Source organism: Leopardus geoffroyi, chromosome C3, assembly GCF_018350155.1.
Source record: "Leopardus geoffroyi isolate Oge1 chromosome C3, O.geoffroyi_Oge1_pat1.0, whole genome shotgun sequence".
NCBI classification, from domain to species: domain Eukaryota; kingdom Metazoa; phylum Chordata; class Mammalia; order Carnivora; family Felidae; genus Leopardus; species Leopardus geoffroyi.
The window spans coordinates 29,210,503-29,237,603 of record NC_059338.1 but is presented as its reverse complement, the minus strand read 5'-3'; the positions used below and the strand labels follow the sequence as shown (position 1 = coordinate 29,237,603).

Below are 27,101 nucleotides of genomic sequence, written 5' to 3'. Positions count from 1 at the left end.
TCAGAATGAAAAGGTCTATCTGGGGCACCTGACTGGCTCAGTCAGTAAGAGTGTGTGACTCTTGATCTCAGGGTTGTAAGTTCAAGCCCCATATTGGGTGCAGAGATTACTTTAAAAAATAAAGCCTTTAAAAATTAAAAAAAAAAAAGGGACATGTCTATCCTGAGCGTGTCCCACCATTATATTTCGGAAGCACATAACCTGTGTTTTTCACCGGTTCACAGCTGGGGAGGGGATTTTGCCTACGGATGAATCATACCTGGAGTCTCTCCCATATCCTATGTAGATGACACTGAGTGAGGCTTTGGACTTAGCCTTAGAGTTGATTCTGGAACAAGGTGAGACTTTGGGGACCGTTGGGATGAAATGCATGTGTTTTGTATGTGAAAAGGATGTGAATTGGGGGATCCAGGGGCAGAATGCTATAGACTGAATGTCTGTGTTACCCGCCCCCACCTCAAATTTTTATGTTGAAACCTAATCCTCAATGTGATGGTATTAGGAGGTGGGGCTTCTGAGAGGTGGTTAGGCCATAAGGGTGGAGACCTCATGAATGGAATTGGTGCCTTTATAAAAGAGGCTCCAGGGAGCTCCCTTGTCCTTTCTGCCAGGTGAAGACATGGCAGAAAGTTGGCTATGAACCAGGAAGCAGGCCCTTACCAGACAGCAAATCTGCCAGTGCCTTGATCTTGGACTTCCCAGCCTCCAGAACTATGAGAAATACAGTTGAGTGTTTATAAGCCACCCAGTCTATGCTATTTTTTTATAGCAGCCAGAATAGACTAAGATAGGGCCCTGACCATGCAGCACACTGAGCTAGGCCCCACCACTCTGTCCTTCCTGGGCAGAAGTAAACTTTCTGGATTTGACAGGAAGGTTCCCTCTGGCTAAGTTTCCCTCCCGCTCAGGGGTTTTCCAAGCTGGAAGAAGTTCTGAGCACAGTTTTGGGTCCTTGCTGAGCCCCTCAAATTCCAAAGCCCACAGAGTTTTCACACCCAGATATGGGTTTGGCGGCCAGACCGGGCAAGGCAGCAGGATTTGGTTGGTCGGGTCATTCCAGGCAGTGTCGTTCAGTTAGAACTGATACTAGAAAGTGAGCAGCCCTTGGAAAAACAGGAACAAACCCTACTTATTGCCACCTAACCTCCTAGGAATTTGATCGTTCTGTCAAAGTTCCCTCCCAGCCCTGTGGGTAGTGGTCCTCTCACGGACGAAGGATCTGGACGCCAGAATTCTGTTCTAAGAGCTTTATTGACCAGATGAGAAATCAGCTTGAATACAGCTCATGCCTGCAGCCCTTCCAGGTGACAGCTCCATATAGTGTTGTCCTTTCAGTCACTGGGAGCAGCGAGACCCAGCCCCTCCCCTTCCTCCTGCTGCTCCTGAGTGGGAGGGCCTGGAAGGGATGGGAGTGATGTGGCCGGGGAAGGGTCCCTGGAGAAGGGTGGGATGGAAGGGGCGAGGCCCCGAGTGGGCAGGTGGGGTCCTGCGGACCGGGCACACAGGGAAGGGGTCCAGATCAAGACTGAGGCTGTGTGTGCCTCCCTCCACATCCGAGGGTCAAGCAGGAGTGGTAAGAACAGAGCACTGGCCTGGTCTGTGCTGTGATGAGAGGAGCTGCCACCATAGCCTCGGGACCCAGGGGTAGGGGCAGAGCTATTTACCCTCAGGTTGGGGCCACTGATAAATGAAAGTATGTGTTAGGGGTGTTTCATTAGGGCTTCTGTCAAACAAGGAACTAGACTCCTGGGGAGGTCAGACCACATCTTGACTTTGGGGCTCTCAGACCTAAGTTGTTCTCTCATCCGGAAGGGGAGGACACCAGGTCCCCAGAGCCTCAGAGGCAAGAGGCCCAGAGAAGCAAGTGGCTCCTACAGTCCATGGTCTTTCTCTGTGCCTTTCTGCATCCACCTAATAACTCCCGGAGCTGGGACATCCCAGGCCTATTCTACGGGACACCAAGAAGCCCACCCTCTTACCCACAGAGGAGAATCTCCAGGATCCAATAAACCACAAGCTTCCTCTGCCCCATCATGGTCCTGCTTCCCTCCCCACTGGGCCTACTGCTCCTCTGGGATCTGAGATGTGGGCTCAGGGATCTTGGCAGGTTGATGACAGACACTCAGCCTAACAGGCCAAGAACAGAGGACTGTGGGGCGGGGTGTAGGAGGAGGGGTCGGGTCCCACCTACACTGAAACACTGAGGTTTCCTTCTGGTGACGGGTCAGATCCCAGGCAGAGGGAGCCCTTTAGAGGGGTGGGACCTCACGTAGACTCCAAACCAAAGGGGGCCAGACACCCAAGTTCAGGTCATTAGTGATGTGTGGCAGGGCTAAGAGAGAGAGGAAGAATCCTGGAGGTCGCCGAGGCTGCTGGGAAGGATAGGCGATGAAAAGCACGGGAGTGGGCAGCGTGCGTGGGTGGCGGCAGCCTCACTCAGAGTGGACCAAAGCCCCAGCTCCTTGCCCAAAGCCGAAGCCCTTGGGTCCGAAGTTTTTAGCGTAGCATCCTGTGGAGAGTAGGGTGAGTGTAAGGCCTGGCTCCTCCTCCCTCAGGCCACACCTCCCAGCCCTCCCACTGGAGCACTGTCTGCTATAAGGGCATCGGACTAGGAGTTAGGAGGCCGGGTTCCGGTCCCATCCTGCCCCGATTGGCCATATGACTCTGGCCAAGTCGCTTTTGCCCTCTGGCTTGTCTCCTCCTATGTAAAGTGAAGGGTCATAATAGAAGCTCTGCAATCGACCCCGAGGCCAGGAATTGGTTTACATTTAGCAAGGGCATAACTACTTAGCCCCCTACCCCCTCAGACCTCTGGACCTCGCATTAGAAGTGCAACCACCCACCTTTGCAGTAAATCTCGCCATCCTTGTCAGCCAGGGTGGTGGACTCGAGGCCTTTGCCGCACTTGGCACACCGGAAGCAGGACTTATGCCAGGACTGGGTAGGGAAGGAAAGAGTTAACGCTGCCACCAGGGGCTAGAGTGTCCCTTACCCCTCCACCCCCAGCCCCATCCCCCTTGACATGATGACGGGGGCGGAAGGGCTCAAGACCCTTCGGAAGTCTGCTCAGCTGGTACCATTGGGAGGATGTGGCCTAGGGGGCCAGGCAGAGGAGGAAGCAGGCCAGGGACCACGTACTACCTCATGCTATCTTCAAGGAAGTGTTGCAATGGCACCAGCTGCACCGCAAAGGGCAGGTGAGGGGGTGGGACCACCACCAAGGTAGCAGCTGTTTCTCCACAGGCAGGGCCAAACAAGCCTTCTCCGGACCTGCCTGTGGGTTAGCAGTGTGGGCATGGGCTCCTGACTCGTCCTGGCATTGCCACTTACTGCTGCACAGTCTCTGTCATTTCCTGCTCTGGGACACCCCCCTGCCTACCTTGCAGGATGGATGGGAGATCTGCGTATATTCACATGTGGTGCCTGGCCACAGCGCAGGCTATTGTAAGTCCTATCCATCGGAACCAGTCCAGCCTCTGAAGTTCTAGAACTGGGTGCCTTGTGCACCCACAAGCCATCCCCTCGCGGAGAGTGGGCTGGTGGTATCTCCCTTGCTAGGTAGCTCTGGGGACTAGACGGCTTTAGCAGGGTACCGTGCCTGCCACAGGCCTGACCCAGAGGAGGCCCTGAACCAATCATATCTAGTATTACTCTGGAAGAAGGGGGTCTATGAAGTACGCTGATCTGAGCAGAGAAAGGCCTGAAAAGTGCAGTCTCTCCAGGGGCCGCAGAAAGCCCTCTGTGGTTCTAAGAGGAGCCTGGAGGCCACACAGGGCTAACAAACAGCCTGCCGGGGGAGAAGCCGGCTCAGGTTTGTACAGAGTGACGGGACCAGCACAGACAGGAAGACTTCTCAGCACCCTGTTCCATTAGCCACAGCTGAGCAGGCTAAGCCACTGTTGTGTGGACAGCTCTGCAAAACCAGGAAGGCTGGGGGCAGGCAGCACGCAGGCAGGACAAAACAAAGCCTTTTAAGGTCAAAGAGCCTCCCTCAGCACAGCCTGGGCTGGAGAATGAGAAAGGAAAATGGATCCCCTCAGATTTCCTGGCTGCCAGACCTTCCATGCTCCAGGGACGGCAGGGTCCAGAGAGCTGAGATGCGGGGGAGGGGGGGGGGGCAGATCTTGGTCTCCTTCCCAGCACCCTGTGTACCTCAGCAGTCACCCAGCCTTTGCCTCCTCCTCTGCAAAGCAGGGGCTGCTACCCCAACTCTGCAGGCTGGAGCAGGCTGGAGGCTGCAGGCTGGAGCAGGGCTGAATTGCATACGGACCCGCCCCTCATTGCCTAGCCCTCCCTCCAAGTAAGCTTGACCCTTTTTTGCTCATTCATTCAGCACTCCAAAGCACTCCTGTTCCTCAATAGTTCTTTCCTGGCCAAGGCCAAAGAGAGGTAGGTGGGAGTTTCTCCCAACCTTTTCTGCTTGAACCCCAAATCCTCTTATCCTATCCCTTAGAAGTTGCAGCCTTAACTGAGAGACCCTGTCTAGGTAATGCACATACGGATTCTTCGCTAGTTTTCATAATTTTCTAATCTCCTAGTGAGACACTGTGAGCAGGAAAGATGCCAACTTAACAATAAGATCAATATCTCCTGTTTTCATATCATTTAATCAGTAGCGAAGATCTTCATTTGGGCCTCACAACAATCCCCAAAAGTAAACAATAACAGTAATAATAGTAATAACCCTAACAGCAATAGCCGCTGTGTACTGAGCACGTCCCAGGCACTGCACTGGGTCCTGAATGTGCATTGTCTCATTTAATGTGTAAAACAACTCTATCTGTCAGGGATCATCACGGGCTTCACCTGACAGATGCGGAGCTGAGGCTCAGAAGAGAGAAATGATTTGCCCAAAGTCGCACACCTAGTAAGCAGCTAAACTAGGTTTCAAACCAGGTTGTCTAGGGTCCAAGGTCTTCATCGTCATCGTGCTAGGATTCATGATCCCTTCCCATTGTACAGCTGTGGAAGTGGGTTCAAAGAGGTTAGACGGCCCAAAGCAGAGTGGACAGTAGTAAGAGCATGGGCTTTGGAGTTAGATGGGCCCAGGCTTGACTCCTAGCCTAGCCACTGCCTCACTAGGAGGTCTGAGCAAATTACTTAATGCTTCCGACACTCAGCTTCTTCATCTGTAAAATGGGATAATGATACCTATCTCCGACCAGGACTGTCAGGGTTAAAATGACAGCCTGCTAAGGTCTAGATGGAGCCCAAGTGTTAGTTCCCCATCTGTTGGTCCCGGGCACCTTCCTCATGGCTTGAAAGCCAAGACCCAAAGCCAGAAGAGTTGCAGACAGGCTCTTGCCTTGGCCACATCACCCCTCCATCTGGGCTTCCTGTGGAGATCCCGCAGTCCTCTCTGGCCATATATTGAAGATGCCTCTTCTGTGATTCTCTGACCGCTACTCTGTGACTGCCAATTCTCCCGCCTCTTCTCCACTGCAGCCTCTCTGCGAGATGGGATTGTCTCACTTAGGATGCGGGTTCACTACAGTGATTCTTACCATGGCCTGGACTGGGGGTCCACAGAGGAAGGGCATACGTAGTGGTCAGAAATAGTTTGCAAAAGCTTCCCAAGGAGGCTCTGATCAGCCCTGAACCTTGAAACTTTCTCCCCTGGGAGTACATGGATGGGCTTCCTGGAGTCTACAACTTATGACATGGAAGGTATATAGATTTTTGAGTGGTTCTTAATACTTTGGGGATCACAAATCATTTTGAAAATCTGATGAAAGCTATGGATCTTCTTCCCAGAGACAGACATGTTCCTACAAAATTTTGCATATAATTTTAGGGGGCTTGTAGCTCCTTTGAAACCCATCCCTGCACCCTTAGGGGGCTGTGGTCCCCAACTCTAGAGATGCAAATTGATCTTTACAACTCCCTATAAATTGCCCCTAAGCATTTAATAATCAATTCCATCCATGGCGGGCCTGTTTTCCTCAGGAGTAAGAATGCTGGCCAAGCCACCCCTCCCAGGAGCCCACAGGTCCCTTCCTCAGTCCTTGCACATGGAGAGGCACAGAGACAAGCCACCCATAGGGACAAAGGGTTCCTCCTTCCCTAGAAGGGAGGGAGTTAAAGCCCAGTGCTCAGGCTCCCTAGAGCAAAGCCAGGGTCAGCGTTCTAGGACAAAGTTCTAGGACTCACATTTCAAGAAGGTGTCTCACCAGCCCGTCTCCCCGCACCCCATCTCCCCAGAAGCCACCTTACCTTCCCGGCACCGATCACCTTCTCGGCAGCATAGACTGCCTGGGTGCATCGGGGGCAGCGCTCAGAGCCACCAATCTTCTGGGCAAACTTGGATGCATTAGGGTTGGTGGTGGGCCTGTGGCCAGGGGCCCTGTGTGGGGAAGGACATGCGGTGAGATGACTTTCACTGAGGAACATGAGTGCGGCTGGCCCTGTGTGGGCATGACTCTGCCTTCCTCTCGCGCCAGGTAGCGGGCAGCTCTCCCGGCCAGGGCCTCCAAGGTCATCTCCCATTTTACAGATGGACAAATCAAAGCTCAGCACCATGCTATTTTCACAGAGGCATTGTACTCCCCTCAGTCACTGAGTTAAAACACTGGCATCATTTAGCACCTCGTTTGCTAAGAATTGCCCTCCTCCGGTCCCCATGCCTGCAGCCTGCCTATTATCAGAGTCTTTCCAGGAGAAATCTGCTGACAAATCACTCCCTCTGGGGCAATGACCTTGGCTAAAATGTGCTAACTCATCTGTCATTTCTGTCCATTCCCCCCAAGGTCAAGATGCTGGCCAGGCTGACTGCCAACAGCCACTGTTTCCGCAGGCCAGAGGTCGGCGGGTGCTAGTGAAACCCTATAGTCTTTCCAGGGAAGGGAGATAACTTCCCCCTGACAGTGGGCGAGAGACAGCGGAGAGAATGAGACTGGCCTGGCAATGGTGCTGCTTCTGAACCCAGGTCTGGCTCAGACACTGGCTGTGTGACCCCCAGCCAAGCCACTGAGCCTGGGCTGGGGTTCCTCTTCAGAGAAAAGGGGAAATTAGACAAAGTAATTCTTGGGGCCCCTCTAAGCTCCAACCCTGATAAAAATATAGGCGGCACTCTCCATACAGGGCGGAGCCTGTCCTGTTTTATTCCCCCGCTGGACCCTCAGCTCCTCTCATTGGCTCATTGGGGTGTTCTAGTCCTACCTTGGAAATCAGGGGGTCTCTGGGGCACCTGGGGGGCTCAGTCGGTTAAGCGTCCGACTTTGGCTCAGGTCATGATCTCACGGTTTGTGAGTTTCAGCCCCACGTCAGGCTCTGTGCTGACAGCTCAGAGCCTGGAGCCTGCTTCGGATCCTGTGTCTCCCTCTCTCTGCCCCTCCCCCTCTCATGCTCTGTCTCTCTCTGTCAAAAATAAACAAACATTAAAAAAATTAAAAAAAAAAAAAAGGAAATCAGGGGCTCTCTGAGCCTTCCGCTGCTTAACCGAAAGTGGTTGGCGATGTGTAGGATCCGGGAGCGGGAGGACAGAAGCCAAGGAAGAGTGGTGAGACTCTTGTACTCACTCCTCGTGCTTGATGCCCAGAGACTCCCCCTTGTCGGTGCTCAGCGTGCCTGCGCCCTGCCCGTAGCCATAGCCTTTTGGCCCGTACTTCTTGCCATAGCACGACTTGCAGTAGATCTCTTCACCATGCACAGCCACAGTGGTGCTGTCCAGATTCTTCTTGCAGACCACTGGGGAGGGAAGTGACTATGGTGAGCCGGGTCTGGGGTGAGCTGCTTGCTCACTGCAAGCCCCCTGCCATTGAAGCTCTCTGGGCCCTCTCATAACTAATATCCTGATCTTTCAGGAGCAGCCTGGAAATGGAGGTCAGATGGCCAATGAGCTGGGAGGACAGAGGGAGGGGATCTGCGTGGCCTAATTCTAGAAATTTTGGCCCAGCCACCTCTCACAGGAGCCCACGTGTGCCCCCCTCTGTCCTCTCCACCTTCACACCCGCCAGGCGGCAGTGCACCCCAGGTCGCGAGGCAACGGCCTAGGCTGACCCCAAGCCGCAGGAAAGGTGTTGAGGGCCTTCACTCTGCTCTTGACAAAGAGACCACGGGTCCCAACAGGAGAGAAGAAAACAGAAAGGAAGGAAGAAGAAGGGCAGGGTTTTCCTGCTCCCGGCAATGTGACCCTGAAAAAAAAAAAAAAACCAATCTGCATGCTTGGGGGTGCGGGGAGCACAGGCGAAGTGATGCACCCAGAAGAGCAGGTTTCTATTTATTAAGTACCCAGCATGGTGGGCTTTAGAGTGAGATGTGGGTCATGCCAATCACAACAACAAGATCTGGAGTTTCTGATCTCAGAAAACAGTTTGCCACGGGAGAACTGAGGTCAGACTCGGGGAAGAATTCCTAACCCCGGGGGTATGGGAGATTGGAAAGGGATGAGCTTCAGAAAGCCTGTGAGTCTCATATGTCTTCCTGTGTATCTCAGAAGAGGCCTGTGCCCACGAAGTGGAGCCTGGGGCCCTGTGCAGTCAGACTGCTCAGAATCAAATCTCAACTCTCTCTCTTTGCAGCTGTGTGACCTGTACGTGATGGGCAAGTTATTTTGCCTTGCTAGCCTCCGGGTCTCCATTTGGGTTTTTTTGTTTATTTGTTTCTTTTTTTTTAAGTAATCACTACACCCAACGTGGGGCTCGAACTCACAACCCTGAGATCAAGAGCGGTACGCTCTCCTGACTGAGCCAGCCGGGTGGCCCTCGGTGTTTCCATTTGTAAACGCAGACAATAATATCTACCCCAAAAGGTGGTTGGGAGAACTAAATAAGATCTTGCATGTAGCGTGCTTAGCACAATACCCCATACGCAGGAGGTACATGATAAATGTTGGGTGCTCTTACTAGTATTATATATAAAGTTAGTACTGCGGGGACACAAGGGAGGAGGGAGGACAGGCCCAGGCCTCAAAAGATCATGTGCTCCCAACTTCCACCTACTTCTCTCAAGAGACTCATCCTCACTTTATTTGCTTAGGTCTTATCCTACAATGCTAATTTGGTTCGATGAGGTTCCTTAAGTATGGCGGTCCAGTGTGCCCAGCTGGACCATATCCTCAAACTTGTCCTGAAGAGGGAGACCTCTAGCAACCACTGGAGAAGCTACACCTCTCACCTCCCTGTGAGAAGGCTCTCAGCTCAGCAATCTGCAACTTGCCATCCTCTGGCTTTTAAAGGGTCGGGCCCTCTGCCAGCTCCTCTCTCACCCTGCCCTCCAGGTTGGAGAATTCAGACTAAATAAGGACCCTCTGGTCTTGCCCTTGACATTCCCACCTCATTCCAGTGTTCTGGGCAGCCCATATATGGAACTTCCCAACACCTCCCCTGGGGCTTGGCTCCCAGGAAGGAGGGAGAGAGAACGGCACGCTCCAACATTCCCTTCTAGGGCAGGAAGTCAGGAGTCGGCCTGGAATTGCTTCCCGTAAGACCCAAGTTGAACTGGGAATTCCAAAACCAGAGGGAAGGCAGAAAGCAGAGACGAGGTCAGTTGGGGGAGCAAAGGTCTATTTTGACTCATTTCACCAGCGAGTCACAGGAGCTCAGCCCAGAGGAGACAGCGGGGCCTACAAAGTCATTAGCCTCCAGGTGGCTCCCTGCAGGGCCAACTGAGCCCTGACTTCCAGAACCCCAGAACCGGAGTCGAGACCACCCTGTGGGTTTCTGCTCTGCTTTGTTCTCCCCAAGACCTTCTGCCCTTCCACCTCCATGCGGGCAATATAGTCTGGTCACCTGGAGGCTCCACCAAAGACTCAAAGGGAATTTTGAATGAAGGCCTAACTAAATTTCTACCAAGTGTTAAGATAAAAAAAGACTTAGTTGTGGTGAGTGATGCACCTGTTGGGAAAATGTCCTTCCAGATGCCACAGGCTTGGTGAGGCCTTTTTGGTGATGCTGTTTTGAAATATGGGCAAGAGGCAAGCCACGGGTGAGAGGTCGGAGCCCCCTCACCCCACCCCAAAACAGAGAAGGATTCTCTCTGGAAGGAAAACCAAGGCCCACAAAGAAGTTTAAGCTCACAGAATTGGCCAGAAGCAGGGCTGGGTCAGAACCAAGCCTGATTTCCATATCTGGCTATTTTCTGCCTGCCTGAGACCCCCTTCAGGTAGGCCAAGCATGTGGGACCAAGCGGGTGAAAACCGACCCGAAATTTCAGCTGCAGGCGAGGAGATGCTGGTGTCAGAGGGCGTGCAGGGTTCCTCTGAGCTTCCCCTATGCTCTGCGGTTCTGGGAAACAGCCCAATTCTATCACTCACCACCATGGGGTTAGGTCAGACCAGGTCCACTGTTCCACAGGGCTGGGTGCTCAACCCTGCCCTGCCCTGCCCAGGAGGGAGTTGGCTGCAGCTCAGAGAAGGCCACACAGCCTCGGGCCGAACCCCAGCTGCAGCACCGAGCTCTCCCGCCTGCTAACAGGAACTGGCCACCCCTGCCGAGACCACAGGTGTATACTAGACCCTCTCTGTCCCTGCTTTCAGGTCAGAGGCCAAGCCCAGGGTGGAAGCCATTCTCCCGGACTCTTATTACATCATCCTGTCTTCCTCCTGTCTGTCCCAGGCCCTCAGGAAAGGGAACGTAGGTGCCACGCTGAGTAGAAGCCACAGCCAAGGACCCAAATGGTCAGAGGCCCAGCCAGCAAAGGGACTGTGGCCCTTAATGCCCCCCAGGCCCATACTCTGCTAGCCTTAGGAAGGAAAGAGCCTTCAGAAGAAACTTAGGAAGGAAGGTCCTTTGATTCTCTGAGGGTTATTCTGAGTTCTTGAATTCAACCTGGACACTTCACACCCACTTCTCTGAAAGAGAGAAGTGACGCTCCTTCCAATCATAAACAAATGTGCAAAATGCTGTTCTGGAACCAGGAATAAGCAAGTTGTGGAGACACCTGATTGCCGGAACCTCTTTGGGCTCAGATACTAAGAACCGTGCAGGCCCTGAGACCCCAGGCAGACGCAAGATCCTTCCCTGTGGCTGTTATTTTCACAACACCCCCTCCCAGCCCTGCTCCCCGGCCTGACTTTCCACAACTGTTTCTAGTCCTCAACACCCCCTCACACCCTGCCCCAGGCCTGCTCCCTTCCTCCTATGCCACCCCCTAAATTCCTGACTTCCCTCAACCGCAACTAACAGCCACTCCTCCACAGGCAGGACTGAGGCCTCTCAGCTGGCCGCTTCTAGTGATTAAGCAACATTTGAGAGCAAAGACAGAAGCCCTATGGACCCCAGCAGCCCAGACCCTCTTTCCTAGCCAATGCTGAGCCCGCTTATTCCTTCTGAAAAAATAAACGGCTTGAAAATTCCTAAGTGCAGGGAACTGCTGATAACGAGATGCGGCTGTCTGCGGCCTCCTCTGCGGGCTAGAGGCCAACTAGGCCCCACCAGGGCTCGTTTACTCCCATTCATCAGACACAGCCCTCCGGCTGCCCCTGTGGCTGGCTGCGCAGGGTGTGGGCCCCTGCTGCCCTGTGCTGGGTGGCTTCCGGCTGAGTCTCCCAGCAGCAGGTAGAGATCTGGTGAACATCCGGTGACCAGGCGGCCCTTGGCCCATCTGGCTCCTACTCTGGACCACAAATCACCTGGGAACAGAGGGGCCACAGACACCCACCCCCAACTGTGCTCCATGCGATGTAGGATGGACGGGACCCCTTTTCTGGATCTCTTAGGTGGGGTGGGACTTCAGCGCCCTGTGAGGCCATCACACCACATTGCCTGCAGTCCCATAGGCACGGCGTGCATGTCCTGGGCAGTGCCTATCATGTATCGATTGCGGTAAGGACTTGGTTTTCCAAGCTTCTATCTTTTCATTCTCGCAACAACCCCGTGAGATAAGTATTATTAGCTCCCCTGTCACCATGAGGCAACTCAACCCAAAGAGAAACTGAGTAACTTGCCCATCACCACCCAGATAACCAAAACTGAATTCAGATTAGAACTCTGGCCGACTGGCTGAAGAAACCCAGGGCTTAACTAAGACATTCCATTGCCTCCCACTCTTGTCTGCCCTCAAGGAAAACTCGTGTCGCTGAAAATACCTCTTCCTCTGACCCAGACCCTCTGTTCTGATCACAGTGAACCGAGTCATTTAGAAATGGGGTGGGGGGGGGGGCGCCTCCCTGAGGCACTGCTTCCTGGGTGCTCTGAAAACACCGTCGGGGTCAGGATCCGGACTCATCCAGGCTTGTGTTTCGAGCCACTCCTGCTCTGGGTTACTGGGAGAGGATACCAAAAGATCTGCCTGCCTGCCTGATCTGTCTTCCTCTTATCCCAGGCTGTTGGAGCAAAATGGGAGGTGAGGGAAGTGACCAGGCAGGCTCAGAAGGGGGCGGAAGAACCGAGAACCCAGTTCTTCTCCCAGACTCGGGTGTCCCCATAAAATTGCAGCCTCTTAACAAGTGATAATTTGGGTAAAACTTTTATGTTTTCCTCTTCAATGATGGCATTGTGGCAGGGAGAGAAAGAGGAGAAAGCAGAGTGGAAAGTTTCCCTAACCAAGTCTGAAAGCTTGGCTCCCAGCCCCCCAGCGGCTGCCACCCCCGCCAGCTCTGGCCAGCCCGTCCCCTTAGAAAGCAGCTTCTGAGCGGAACAAAGAGGCCCTTAAGTGTTTCCCTCCCCAGCTGCGCTCCAGCCAAATGTCAAGCTGTTTACATCCCATGGGGCCAGTTCCCTGGGGTGTTGACAGGCCCAGCCTGTGGGGGCGGGCCCAGACCCAGTCCCCACGACAACGACAGCAGGGCCCGGGGCGCGTACTCACTGCACAGGAAGCAAGATTTATGGAAGCTACTGCCTTCACACTGAACCTCTTCCGCAAAGTAAACCGTCTTCTGGCACACCCCACATTTCTTGCCTCCGCCCCAGTTCGGCATTCTGAAACGGGACACAGAAACGGGAATTAGTTTTACGGGGAGATGGAAACACAGATTGCCCATGACAGAAGAGCCACAGGCAGACCGAGGACAGAAAGAGGGGGAGCGGAGCACCTGTGGGGGCCCCCAGCCCTGGCCCCCTTCCTCCTGGCTTCCTGCCCCAGAGCCATCAACAGATGTGCACTGAGCAACCATTGACTTTCAGCCTGTGCCAGGCACTAAACAGCATAAATAAGCAGCAGGGGCACCTGGCTGGCTCAGGGGGTTAAGTGCCTGACTCCCGATTTCGGCACAGGTCGTGATCTCACGGTTCATGGGAGCAAGCCCCACATCTGGCTCTGAGCTGACAGAGCGGAGCCTGCTTGGGATTCTCTCTCTGCCTCTCTCTCTCAAAATAAGTAAATAAACATTAAAAAAAAATAAACAGTATAAACAAGCATAAGAATACCAGCTCTAGGAGGCTGTAGCTGCAATAAATTGAACCTGCTACATGCATCAACAGGGATAAATCTCACAGAGATGCACCCGAGCCAAAGAAGTGGATAAACTGTAGTTCACAAAACACAAATCATTTGTGTAAGGTTCACAAGCAGACACAATTCATATTGTTGAGAGATGAGCACATGGGTGGAGAAGTTATAAAGAAAAACAAGGGAATGATTATCACGAACTCTTACCTTAGATTTGGTGCCTCTAAGACAGGGAAAGGACCACAACCATCTTGGGGGTCTCCAGAGGGGCTGCTAAGGCGCCCCTTAACCTGGGTGGTTGCCATATGGGCACTTTATAATTATTCTTTGAACTATACATGAAGGCTTTATATGCTCCTTTATGTGTATGATATAGCTCACCAAAAAACCCAGAGAAAATTTTAAGTAGGAGGTAGCACACAGGGCATAGTTCTCAAGTTTTAGGCCCATTAGGATCAGGGGTGCGGGGGGCGGGGGCTTCTGTGAAATCAGATTGACCAGCGCCACACCAGACCCCAAATGAAGCACAGGAATCTGGGTTTTTAATAAGCACCCCAGATGAGTCCAAAGCAGGCAGCTCGAGACCAGCTCTGAGATGCTCTACATATTGGTTCTGACTTGAGGTCCTGATGCCAGACGGGGTGGGTCCAATTCTGAACCCACCACTCACTGGCTATGTGTAGTTGGTCTTTCTCCCCCAGCCACCCCCCCATTTTTTTTTAAAGTAGGTTTCATGCCCAGCACGGAGCCCAGCTGGGGGGCCTGAACTCATGACCCTGAGATCAAGACCTGAGCTGCGATCAAGAGTTGGACGCTTAACCGACTGAGCCATCCAGGGGCCCTGTCTTTGGGTAGTTGGACTTTCTAAACTTTGATGTCTGCGTGTAAAATGAGGAGAAAAACAAAAGCTATTTCATAGATTATTTCTGGGGATCAAATGAGGTAGGGCATGTCACAGGGGCTGGCCTAGAGTTGGCATTCACTAATTATTATTAACTCAGAAGCCCAAGACTGCAGGACAGGCCTGCTGCCAGTGGGTACCTGATGCCCCAGAAAGCAGCACAGAAGGTAAATGCCATAGAAGTTTGGAGAGCCTGGATCCCCTTTGGCTGATGGAATCAGCTTCTCTCCTTCCATTTCACTCCCTCACTCAGACATATGACCGAAGGATGCAGATGACCCTTTGGCTTTCCTTTAAAATTTTTTAAATGTTTATTTATTTTTGAGAGAGAGACAGAGTAAGAACGGAGGAGGGGCAGAGAGAGGGAGACAGAATCCAAAGCAGGCTCCAGGCTCTGTCTGAGCCGTCCGCACAGAGCCCTACATGGGGCTTGAACTCATGGACTACGAGATCATGACCTGAGCTGAAGCCAGACGCTTAACCGACTGAGTCACCCAGGCACGCCGACCCCTTTCCCTTTCTTGACAGAGGTTCATGGAGGGCGGGTTCCCGTGCAAGGCACGGGCGACTGTGGGTAGAAGATGGGCGATGAGGTAGCCCAGGATGGGGTGCATATAGGATGATGCAGGGTGCTAGGAAATGAAGGGGGGACGGGGCCAGAGGGGGCTGTTGCCTCAGGACGCAAAGACGCCTAAGGAGAAAACTCACCAGGAGCCTATCGGGAAATGCTGAAAACAGGGATGAGTTATCCAGAGCCCTGGTAGCAGGACTTGTGCCGACAGCAAGAATCAACGTCAAGGACAGAGGAAGACATGGTTTCCACTGCTGGAGAGGTTTCCACCTGACTGTGGACATAGGCCTCAGCTCAACAAGAAGGTCTAGGCTGTGCTCACAACGGAGTCCTACACCCTACACAGCACCTGGCATACAGGTGTTCATATAGGTGTTCTATAAGTAGCAGAGGAATGAGCGAAGGATGCCCTAGGGCCAAGTTCTTTTGGGGCATTTCTGCAGAGCCTGGGACCCAGTAGAGGTACTCAGTAAAAGTGTGCAGGCTGATAAGTAGGGCTTAAGGTGGGCGAAGGGGTGTTGGTGGTGCTGGCTCATCACTGTCACTGGGGCTCAAATATCACAATGATTACGGGGATTTTCAGCAAGGTTTTGTCCCAGCGGAGGAGACAGACACATTTTCATTCCCCCCTGCTTTGTCCTCCCACATCCTAAAAGCTGGGGTTTCCTCTGGTCCCAACCTGGCCCCCTTCTCTCCCCAGTCTCCTATGGCCCCACCGTACTTGTTGTCCTTTCATGCCAAGGACGTCCATACATCTCTGGCCTCAGCCTCTCCTCTGAGCCCAGTCTCGTCCATCTGACTGAGTTCAGGTGAGTATCTCCGCCTGGATGGTCCAGAAGTACCCTAGTTTCAACGTGCGTGACCTGAACCCATTGCCTTTTCTCACACTTGTTCTTTTTCTCGACTTTTCCATTTTTTCCACGTGCTGCCACAACCATTTTCTCCATCACAGAGGAAATATCCCACACCCGAGAATATCGGTGGGTTCTTCCCCCTCCCTTAGCTGCACCCCACTCTATGCTCCCCTTTGCCCACTCACCCCCAAAACCTGTGCTGACCCTATAGGCTCTCTCCTCTCCAGCCCTCTTCCTAGCACCCTAACCCAGCCTACTCACCTCTCCCTCACGCAGCCCATCCCCTTTGAAGAAGACACCATGCTATATTCACCTGTTTCTTGGCAACTATCCCAATTTTCAGCCATGGCACGTGGCCTGGATCTAACCTAAGCAGCCAAGGCTATTGGCTTAAAGGTGGGCCAGCTATACATTTCAAGCCAATAAGATGGGAGAAGACAGTTCTGGGGGCTCTGGAGGAAAAAGCATCCCGATCTTCGGAGAAAACTTCCTGGAAGCAAGTCCCTCTTCCCCCCAGTGAGGACAGGGAGCAAGGGGCTCTGAGGTGGTTGTCCCAAGGGGGACAAACAGTCTCAGAATGAAGCTGACAGCAGGGAAGACAGAGCTGAGAGACGAAAGAAAAAGAAACCAAGTCTGTAATGACATCATTAAGCCACCAAATTCAGCCAAACCTAAAGTTCAATCTATCTCTGAATTTTCCAGTTAAACAAACCAACAAATTCCCTCTGTTGTTTAAGTTACTTTACAATTGAATGCAGCCCCAGGGAGACAGCAATTATGGCCTTGCTGCTTCTGGAATCTCTTTCCTATTCCATTCCCAAGCAGCTGCCAGATCATTTTTGTGGAAGCTCCCCCTGCACAAAAGCCATCAGTGACTCCCCGCTGCCTGAGAATAATCACCCCCCTCACACTGAGGTTCTCCCCTGCGTGGTCTCCACTTCCTTTTCCAGCTGTCTCCTGTTACCATACCTCCCAAATGATCAGGGTTGGTGATACAATCACTGGGTTCCGCCCCCAGAATGCCCAGCGCCGGACCTGGCCTGTGGGAAGTGTTCCGTCAATGCCTGTGCACAGAGTGGCCAACCACAGCCATCCCGTTCTCCTGCGAGAGCTGCTTCAAGCACCTGCAGTGACATGCGAGGGGAGCTCTGCTTGGGAAGCTTCTGGGGAAAACGTGCCTGTTCGTACGGAGCCCCACAGATTCTCTTCTGCCTCTGACAAAGGGACTAGATGTCACCCCCAGAGAACTCCTGCAGCCAGGGCACCCCAAATGACAGCCTGCCATTGACTGCATGCTTACTATGCACCAGGTTACATAAATCATCTCATTCTTCCCCACCTGGAGATGGGGAATACATGCCTACCTTATAGATACGGAAAACAAGGCTCAGAGAAATTAGGCACTTGCTAGCAGTGACTCATCTGGAAGAGACAGGACGGGGATTCTAATGCGGGTTTAGCTACTTCTGAGTCCTCTGCCTCCCCAGCGGTCATGCTGACGCCCCATTGTATTTCAGTGTGCCTGCTCACAGTAGGCATACAGTACCCCAATGCGTGGCTCTCTCCTCTCTTTCCAACCTCCTGAGCCAGCAAGGGATACGCTCCATGCCCCTAGGAATACCCCCGAAGGATGAAAGTTCCCCTAACCATGTGGTTGAGAGCCAGTTCCAAACAGTGTTTTGTTTCCAGACACAAAGCCCTTCTCCCTCTGGGGGAGACCCACAGCTCCATACAGGCCTCTCCTTGTTCTCCAGCAGGGCCCCAGGGAAACAGGAACATGGGCGGAGAATGGGTGAAACCCAAGGCCCTGCCAATGAGGAAAATCTGCCCGGGATGCCTGCGCCATTCCTTTGAGCCTGGCCATTTGGCTGGGGGCTCTCCTCTCAGGAGCCCAGTGAAGGGACAAGGGCTCTAGAACCTCGGGATGAAATACAATGATGGTTCACTAACTGGAAGGGTCCCAGACCACCCCTGTGGATGGGCTCCCCATCCCCTCTGTCCACATGAGGACCCCTCCAGGGGACTTGCTGTGGGGAAGTCTCAGCTGGAGGAAGCCCTGGCCACCTCCCTCCCTACAAGAGGCAGGGAACACTCTTCACTCCACCCCCGCCCTCCTGCTCGGCCCCTTCTTTCCAACAGCCAAATTCCAGCTATCTATCAGGAGGCCGAGTGGCCTTAAAAGGAAACCTGTTTCTCAGAGTTTCTGGGGTGCTTAGGAGGACACCTAGCTGCTTCTCAATTGCCTTCCTAGTTCTGGCTGTCAAGAGGCACTCTGGGAGACTCTGAGGAGGCAAGTTCACCAGGTCAGAGTTCAGGTGGGAGAGTTCAGTAGTTAGAAAAGTGGGTCTGCACTCCATCCCTTCGTAGTTGAAGGATCTTGAGCAACTTACTTTCCTCTCCGAGCTTCAACTTGCTAGTCTCTAACTTGAACCATACATGGGCTCCCTAAAATCGCTGCTCGGAGGAATGATGAAAATATATGGAAGTGATGGCAGGGGGCCAGGCATACCATTAAGTCCTCGGTCCTCTGGTCACCACTGACAGGACCGGCCCAGGCAAGCTTGACACCAGCTGTGGGGCCAGATGTCTACCGTCCTTCCAAGCTAGTCCACATCTGGAGGGAGCAAGGCTTGAGCAAGAACATGCCAAATGGGGACCACGGATTCCTGGCTGATCTGTCAGCCCAGCAAAGGAGACAAGTGACTTGCCCTTCTTTGGGATCTAGTTCCCCCTGGCTGCCTGAGATGCAAGCAGAGACTTGTGTCTTTATATCAAGCTCTTTTGTATATTGTTCTGGGTGTTCAAGAATCATTGCTATCTTCTGTAATCCCATTATCCACCTGGTGAGTTTACAGCGGGTGCCCTCCAGAGAGTTACATTCCCACTGGCAATTGCAGTCTGTGTTCTGGTTTGCCCTTTTTCACTACGTGGATCATCTCAACAGAGAATAGGCCTTGAATTTTCTGCTGAATGGCTAGAAATATCTGGTCAGCTCTTTACCTGAAATGTCAGGATCCTTAGGGCCGGCTGGAAGCTAGAAGCCAAGGGTTGGCCTCTTCTGATAAGCAGCTAACTGTCCACACCTTTCTATCTAGTTGTCCCATTAAGAGCTGTATCCAGATCCTCAGTCTTGAGAGGAGGGATTCAAGATGGCGACTTGCATAGCAAGAGAGAAAGAAGCAGACGTAAGGCATAGACACTCATGTTCACACACGTCATGAAAGTTGGGATGAGGTGATGGGTTCAGCGTGGTCATGTGTGAAGTCCACGGAACCATCTCAGAGATGGATAATCCTCAGCCACCGGCCACAAGTGTCTGAAGGAAAGCCTCCTCTCGTCAAACCGTGATTTGACAAACCATCCCATGTCTTTATTCGTCCAGTGGAAAAATCCCATCTCTCCCATTCCAAAAATGTGTTTTTCCCTAGGGTCAAAGAGCAACTTTTGGCCACAGAGCTCAGGTCCCCACCCACTCGGTCTGGTAGAGACCTGTCAGATGTTCGTCTAATTAGAAATGCACTGCTCGTATTACCTGAGCTTTGTGGTACTTGGCCAGGTACACGGGAGAGCTGTCACCCTTTCCAGTCCTGTAACTCAGCCTCTTCTTCCATGCCCCGTCAGGAGAGCAGCCAAGGAGAAAGAGGGAAGGAGGCAGGGCCATGTTGATCAGGGTTCAGAACCCATGTCTTAAGAGCTGGCACCCGAAAGCCCAGGAAATAGACTTCCCCCGACAATAATGGTCACTGGGAGGGGGAGGAATGGCCGATTAAAAAAAAAAAAACAAAACAGCCGCAAACTTGGGCGCCTGGGTGGCTCAGTCGGTGAAGCGTCCGGCTCTTGATTTCAGCTCAGGTCAGGATCTCACGGTTAGTGAGTTCAGGTCCCGCATCAGGCTCTGTGCGGAGCCTGCTTGGGATTCTCTCTCTCTTTCTCTCTCTCTCTCTGCCCCTACCCTACTTGCTCCCTCTCTCAAAATAAATAAATAAACTTAAAAATTAAAAACAAATAATTTAAAGAACCCGCACACTTGCCCCCAGCTTCACACCGCCCGCTACACGATGTCTTCGCAGACCTGCACATGGCCCACCTCTCTGCACGTGGCAGGATCTTTGAGCTCTGGTGACTCCTGGCTCCGTGGAACCCTGGGACTTGACCGTCATTCCAGCTCAGCTCTCTCCCTGTGCTAGGAGTGTTCCCTTCCCATGGCCCTTGTGTGACTGAGCTGACAAGTACAGTGTTATGTCTCTTCCTGCTTGTCTCTTAATGCCTCTTATAGTAGATCTCTTCCCCCTGCGGAGCTTAGACACCTGAAGGTCAACAAAAGAAGGAGGGGGAGGGCTATGATTTTTTTTTTTTTTAATATTTCAAAACTACTACAAGAAATCTTATATTATAATAAGGTCTCACAGACTAGTCAACGGATCAAGTTTCTCTGGTTCTTTTCTGGAATGATGTCAATGCAGAGTGGTAACAACTGGTCGTCCCACGCTGAAAGGTCTGACTGATTTTTCTTGGATTGAATTTTAAAAAGCAAAGACAAATTAGCACTTGGACCTTATAAAAACAGGTTGTCTGCAGCTGACTTCGCAGGAGGCTCCATCCCTCCACCCCCCCCCCACCCCCCCAGCCCTGCATAAAGAGCACCAGGCACACTGGAGAGGAGGGAGGAGGGTCCTGTCGCCTGGTTGGGGCCGAGTCTGTGCTCCAGCTGCAAACCTTCTATTTCTTCCTCCTTTGTTACTGTTGAGGAGTCAGACGCTGCCTTTCTGGCCCCGGGGAAGCACTGGAAATACCAGCGTCTGGAAATGCTAGCCGCCTCAGTATTTACACACTTTACCATACATGGGAATTACTCAATGCCCACGTCAGACGAATTCCTGGGGAGCTGCGTAGTACAGCCACGTCATTTCCATAGAAATTCCTGGCGACTGGAAACCACAGGCAAAGCCTCTGGTACCCAGCAACCCCCTCCCTGCTCTCCCTACCCACAGCTAGTTACTCTGTGTGTGTGTATGTGTGTGTGCCTTTTTCTCAAGCAGTCTCTTTTCCAGGCTTCCTTTCTTTCCTGGAAACCTGGCCTGGAAATTCAAACACACATCAGACCTGGTAAAAGCATATCCACTAGATCTGACACCTAACATCCAGGGGCGCCCTCTCCTCCCTGGCCGTGCAGCAGAAACCTAGAGGTCATGAGTTCTAACCCTGCCTCCATTCACGTTCATAATGGCAAAGCCATATCTTCCTTAAGTACTTTATAAGCCACAGCAAAGCACTTTGTATAAAGCGCGTGTGTTTCACAAATGGCAGATATCGATTGCCCTAGTAAACTGATTTAGAAATTGGGAATGTAACGGGAGCAAAGAGGAATGATAAAGTGACTGAGCATGGAAAGAGTTGGCCTATCTTTGAATGGTAACTCCACAGCTGACCAGCTGTAGTACTGGGCAAGTTACTTATCACTCCTGAGCCTCAGTTTCTTCATCTCTAAAATGGGGAGCATCGGATTGTTCATAGATTGCTCAAGATAATACACAGGAAGGATTTAGGCCAGTCTCTGGGGCACGGTAAGTGCAGATATCTGCTTACTATTACCTTAAAGGAAGGTCAACGCTAATACTTCTTGTTCAATTTTATGACTCAATTTTAGATATTTAGCAAGATGCCCAAGTAATGGCAGATGGTTGACTTGGAGGAAAGGTCCTTTTGTTCTCCCTGGCAATTCTTTGTTTAGAAGTTCTTACTACACCTCAAAATGTAAAATGCAGGGGGCACTTGGGTGGCTCAGTGGGTTAAGGGTCTGACTCTCGATTTCAGCTCAGGTGATGATCTCAAAGTTTGTGAGCTCGAGGCTCATGTTGGGCTCTGTGCTGACAGCGCAGAGCCTGCTTGAGATTCTCTCTCCCTCTTTCTGCCCCTTCCCTGCCTCTCCCGAAAATAAATAAATATGTAAAAATGTATAATGCAGGACTCTTCAGTCCTCAAGCAAACCTACTTTTCGCAATAAGCTGGGCTTACAAAACTATTTAAAACCTTGGCAGCCTATCAACACAGCCTTCCCAGGGGCGCTTGGGAGGCTCTGTCGGTTAAGCATCCGACTTCGGCTCAGGTCACAAATTCATGGTTTGTGAGTTCCAGCCCCGTGTCAGGCTCTGTGCTGACAGCTCAGAGCCTGGAGCCTACTTTGGATTCTGTGTCTCCCTCTCTCTCTGCCCTCTCTTGCTCATGCTCTCTCTCTCTCTTTTTCTCTCTCAAAAATAAACATTAAAAAAATTGTTGTTTTTTTTTTTTTTAAAGCCTTGTCAATTTGTTTTCACCACCAGGAGAGCCACAGGAAAATAAAAACTATCTTTTTTCCCCTCGCCTGGTCCTCAGTAATGCTCACAGGGAAAAACTGGCTGCTAACTGTTTGTCCAGTAGGGCAACTAATAGCCTGTATCTACCCTATTGGGTCACCAAATGTTTACTAACCGCCAACCGAGTATCCACACCACACTCCCAGGCTACCACTCTACTCCAGTGAGGACGCTAGGGTCCAGATGCAGATGTTTACAATTGAGAAAGGAAACCCCCGGGGCCAGGGCAGACCAGAGGCAAAACTTGTGGCACCCCCATTTCCCACACCTTATTAGCCGGTGGGCCTGCTCTTCAGCTTCTCTCCTGCATCCCGTCCCCCCCAGACCCTTTGGCCTGGGCAGTGTCCCCCTCCCCCTTGTGTAGCCCACACCACACCCTCAGCGGGATAAACTTCCTGCCCGGTCTGACTGTCCCCACCCCGGATATCCTCCCCGAGGCAAAGGGTCATTCCCTGGGAAGCTGTGAGCAGTGCAAGGCTGCATTCAGCTGGGATGGGATAGAAGCTGCCTGAAAGCGGCTGAGGACTGAGGACAGTCTCTCTTTGAAGAGGAGACCCTGGGCTCCTGAGTCAGAGCCCGGCTGGAGAGTCAGGAGGCACCTGTTGAGCGAAAGCTAGGGGACCCTTGTCCCCGAACCCCAGGAGAAAGCCCCAACCTGCCCTCTGAGATGACAGACACGGCCAGCACTTCCAGCCTCCTTAGCTTCTGGGAAGGAAAGGGGAAGACAAGACAGAAGACAGTAATGGAGCCTCACCGTGTTCCAGGTCTGCGCAATACCTCCCAAAGTACCCTTCCCAAAAGAAACTAGGCATTGAGAAGTTAAGTCACTTGTCCAAGGTCACCAGTATATTGAGTGGCAGATCTATCTGTCAAGGCTGAGCCAGTCTGCCTTCCAAGCAATCTCTCACGGAGATTCCAGGCTGCCTCTTCATGACTCACTTTCTACCCAGGGTCCAGTGGGTCTCCTTAGTGTCACTGCCACTGGATCCCAATGCTGAGCCCTGTCAAGGAGGGAAGGGCCTGCCCATTCATTCACCGCCCCCTCCCTCCGCCCCCCACCAACGGGAGCAGCGGGGTGGATGGCTGGACCCCAGGCCTCTAGGGAGGGGCCAAGCCCAAGCTACTCCTCCCAGCCTAGACCCAGGTCCTGGTTAGCTTACAACAGCACAGGGATCAAGAGCATGCAGGATATCTACCCCACCCCACCCCCCCTGTGAGTGTGGACACAACACCTGCTTCAGAGGTTGCTTGAGGGGTAACATCTTGCAACTTGCTTTAAATATGCCCAACACCAGCTCCTTTCTTGCTCCCCAGCCTTCAAGGACTGAGGCCACAAAACACTGACGGTGGGCATAATCGTCCCCACCTGGCACCAAGACTTGGGGTGGGGGCAGGCGAAATGTTGCCGTTTCCATCTTGCTCCTTAAGAAGAGTGAAAACTCGCACCTGCGCTCAGGGCACAGATGCCCCAGGCTGGGCCCTGAAGCCAGATGGTTCCTCTACCCCACCCCCGGCACGTTCTCCTCCCAGAGCAGGAGGGTGAGGGAAGGGGTGGCACGGATGCCCTCATCCCCCTGCCGTACAATGAGCGTCAGTGGCGCGCAGAATCGCTGATTGTTCTGCTGCCAGACCTGCGGGCGGTGGGGGAGCCCGGCCACCCCGGGTCAGGCGCACGCAGGAGCCGTTTGTGCCAGGAAGCCCCGAGCCGGGAGGCACCCAGCGCCTCCTGGAAAGGGAAGCGCCGCTCCGGCTAAGTGTGGCCGCTTCTCCCACTCCGCGGCCCGCGACGCCCCCCCACCCCCCCGGCCGGCCGCACCACTTTGCTTTCCTGCAAAGTGGGGCCGTGGCGGCCGGGAGGTCGGGCCAGCGCCGCGCGGGTGCAGCGCGGGGCCGGGAGCGCGCGGAGGGACCGGGCCGCGCGGTCGCGCGGCCGCGGGGCGCACTCACCTGGCAGCTGGCTGCGCGGCGCGCGGGTGGGAACGTTCTCGGAAGTGGCGGCTGGGTGCGCCCGGCCCGCGCCCCGTTTTGTTCCGCTCGGGGGAAGGCGTGTCCCGGGCCACGCCAACCAGTGGGCTTTGCACACTGCACCACAGCAGGGCTGATGTCATGGCGCGAAGCCCCGCGGAGCTGCCCTCCCGCCGCCCCCACCCCGCCCGAGCCCCAGACCCGGGGCGGCCGGACGGCGCAGGCGGGAGACGCCAGTTCTGCCTCTGCAGACCCACTGTGCGCCCCTCCGCTGCTGCTGCTGCTGCTGCTGCTGCTGCTGCTGCTGCTACTGAGAGCACGTGCCCGGACCTGTCGGAGGGGGTTTCCTGTCGGCCAGATGAGAGGTTGCAGATGTGAGCCGAGAGATCAGACTCCCGGTAAACTTGTGCCCCCAGTAAATGGAGGAGAGGCAGGGGGAGCCTTACATTCGCATGTTCCGGTGGCAAGGGGTAAGGGACACATTGGGGCGCCAGAGTAAGACAGGCTTGAGCTCTGATCTTGCCCCTTCCACTTACTAGCTGAGCCCCTGGTCTAGACACCTACCCCTTCTGGGTCTCAGGCTCTGCATCTATTAAAGGGGTATAATCTACAGGGATGTTGTGGGGGTTAAAATGAGATCCTATAGGACCCATAAGCCCTCAGCAGTGGCCACCATATGACAGATATTCAACTGTTAACTCCTTCGTCCAAGGGCTCTTGTCCCTTCAGCTTTCTCCCACCTTCCCGGCTCCCCAAAGGAGAACACCCCACCCCACCCCCAAAAGCAGCAGTTCTGAAAAGTGGGTGCCTCCTCTGGGACTTTTCTCTGGGCCTCCAGGCTTCAGGATGACAGGTACAGGCTCAGGCCACTCAGAGCCGCCCCTGGAGCAGTTACTACTGGGTATGGCACCTTCACCCAGTTCCCAGCCCTCCCTGAGTGCCTGCTACAGGCATTGCACAGGGCAGAGAGGCTCACTCCCTGCAGAGCTGCCTCCTCCACCAGAGGAGAGCCTTCACCTCTTTCTTGGACTCAGGGATAGCCCAGAAACCCAATGCCTTGAACAGAGAAGGAAGTCCCCAGGGGCCCTAGGCCCTCAAGCCGGTTCCATCCCCCACAGCCCTGCCCTCCCCGGGGGGGGGGGGTGGTGGCACAGGGCACTGCCCTCTGTTTGGGAACCTGTGGACCTGGGTTTGGAGGAACAGGAAGAATCTAGGAGGCTGATGTTCCCAGGAAGGGAAGAGTGACAAAGAAGTGAGAGCCTCCAGGAGACAAGATCTTCTAGTTTGCAGTTTCTTGTAGCTTGTTCGCTATATTTCTAAGTCAGAGGGAAACCGAGGGCTGTTGCTATCTCCCATTCTCCAGGGCTCGGTGACATTATTTGCACTGAGTGCAGACCGAATGAACTACACTCAGGTCTTGGGTATACATTTCACTGTGATTGTGTATGTTCTGTGGGTGTGACCCTGTGTAACTTTCTACAGCTCTCTTGGGCTCTAGAGTGTTCTCTGAGAAGGAAGTACTTCAGCCTCCTTCTGCCCATAGCAGTCAATGAGGGCGGGGGCAGGTCCTGGAGGCAGCTGGTCACCCTTCACCCCAAGTCACCTACAGATGCAGCTGCCAGCCTGGACTGGTGGCAGGGGCTCAGACCCTCAAAGGCTTCATTTAAAGTTCCAGGATGGCTGAATCAACTCTCATCTAGGAATAAAATCAAGCATCTTATAATCCAGAAGAAACATTTTTCCCCTGGCCAGCCCCTTCATAGAAACAGGGCCCTCCTCGGGGCACCTGGGTGGCTCAGTTGGTTAAGCATCTGACTTCGGCTCAGGTCATGATCTCACGGTGTATGGGTTTGAGCCCCGTGTCAGGCTTTGTGCTGACAGCTCAGAGCCTGGAGCCTGTTTCGGATTCTGTGTCTCCCTCTCTCTGCCCCTCCCCCACTCATGCTCTGTCTCTCTCAAAAATAAATAAACATTAAAAACGACAACAACAACAACAACAACAAACAGGGCCTTCTAGGATTGGGAAGTCTACAAGCACCCAACCAGTGTTTCTTGCAGATTGGGCCATCCCCATCTGACCCAACCAAGATGTAGGAGGAAAAACCAGGAGAATTCCTGGCCATCCCTGCACTGAGCAAGCAATAGATCAGCAGGCACATTAAATAGCAGAACTAGGGGCGCCTGGGTGGCGCAGTTGGTTAAGCGTCCGACTTCAGCCAGGTCACGATCTCGCGGTCCGTGAGTTCGAGCCCCGCGTCAGGCTCTGGGCTGATGGCTCCGAGCCTGGAGCCTGTTTCCGATTCTGTGTCTCCCACTCTCTCTCTGTCCCTCCCCCGTTCATGCTCTGTCTCTCTCTGTCCCAAAAATAAATAAACGTTAAAAAAATAAATAAAAAAAAAAAATAGCAGAACTACAGTGTCAGGGACCATGGGCTTGCTGCCCAAAGGTGGTGGTCTCATGGGATTATCCTCTCTCCCTTTAGCTCCCGAGATCCTGGAGAGAGAAGCTTTGGAGTCTTGCCCAAGATTTTGCAAAAGGGCAAACGCCTGCATGTCCTTCTTTGGCCTGGATTTGTCCTCTCTGGAGTCGTGGGCCTGTTGGTGGATTTCTCCAGTAATGACATGCCAGCCTGTGCTGTGCAGTGTCTGTAGAGAAAGACAGTGGTAACCGCAGGCGCACTTGGGATTCTTCCAGAGGATTTTAAAGCACCTTGTAAATAGAGTGGCTATGTCATGTGTCATCCAAAGTGAAATGCTTTTAACAGTGACCAGTATAGTGATGATATTCATAATTACACGAAGGCAACAGGACTGTCCCAGGCAAACCAGGATATATGGTCGCCCTGCATGTTCACCCAAAGACTGTGTCAGCGCACATGTCTTAGAGCTGGAGGTAAAGGAAGCCAAGGAGGCCCTGCCTCTTCTACTGTTTCTGCAGAACCTCGCACCTTTTGGTTGTCACCCTCCCTGTTGCCAACCATTTGGGCTTGGGCTTGGGTAGCTCATTTGCAGGTAAAGAAGACTCAGGGAATCAGGCAGGACTTTGGGATCGAGGTGAATCAAAGGTGTGCTGGGGGTTACCAACCATGCAAACAGGCATGAGCCCAACGTTGAAATCACACAAAAGGCCAG

At 53.1% G+C, this 27,101-nt stretch overlaps 1 protein-coding gene across 1 annotated transcript; it reads right to left on the bottom strand.

Annotated features, from left to right (window-relative positions):
• Nucleotides 1–1,232: 1,232 nt before the first annotated feature.
• On the bottom strand, nt 1,233–24,180 carry CSRP1 (cysteine and glycine rich protein 1). Its single transcript, XM_045456521.1, has 6 exons — nt 23,953–24,180; nt 12,745–12,857; nt 7,518–7,686; nt 6,214–6,343; nt 2,844–2,937; nt 1,233–2,509 (listed from the first exon to the last, which is right to left on the bottom strand). The coding sequence occupies exons 1-6, from the start codon at nt 24,111–24,113 to the stop codon at nt 2,433–2,435; spliced, it is 744 nt and encodes a 247-aa protein (XP_045312477.1). The 5' UTR covers nt 24,114–24,180; the 3' UTR covers nt 1,233–2,432.
• Between the last annotated feature and the right edge of the window lie 2,921 nt (nt 24,181–27,101).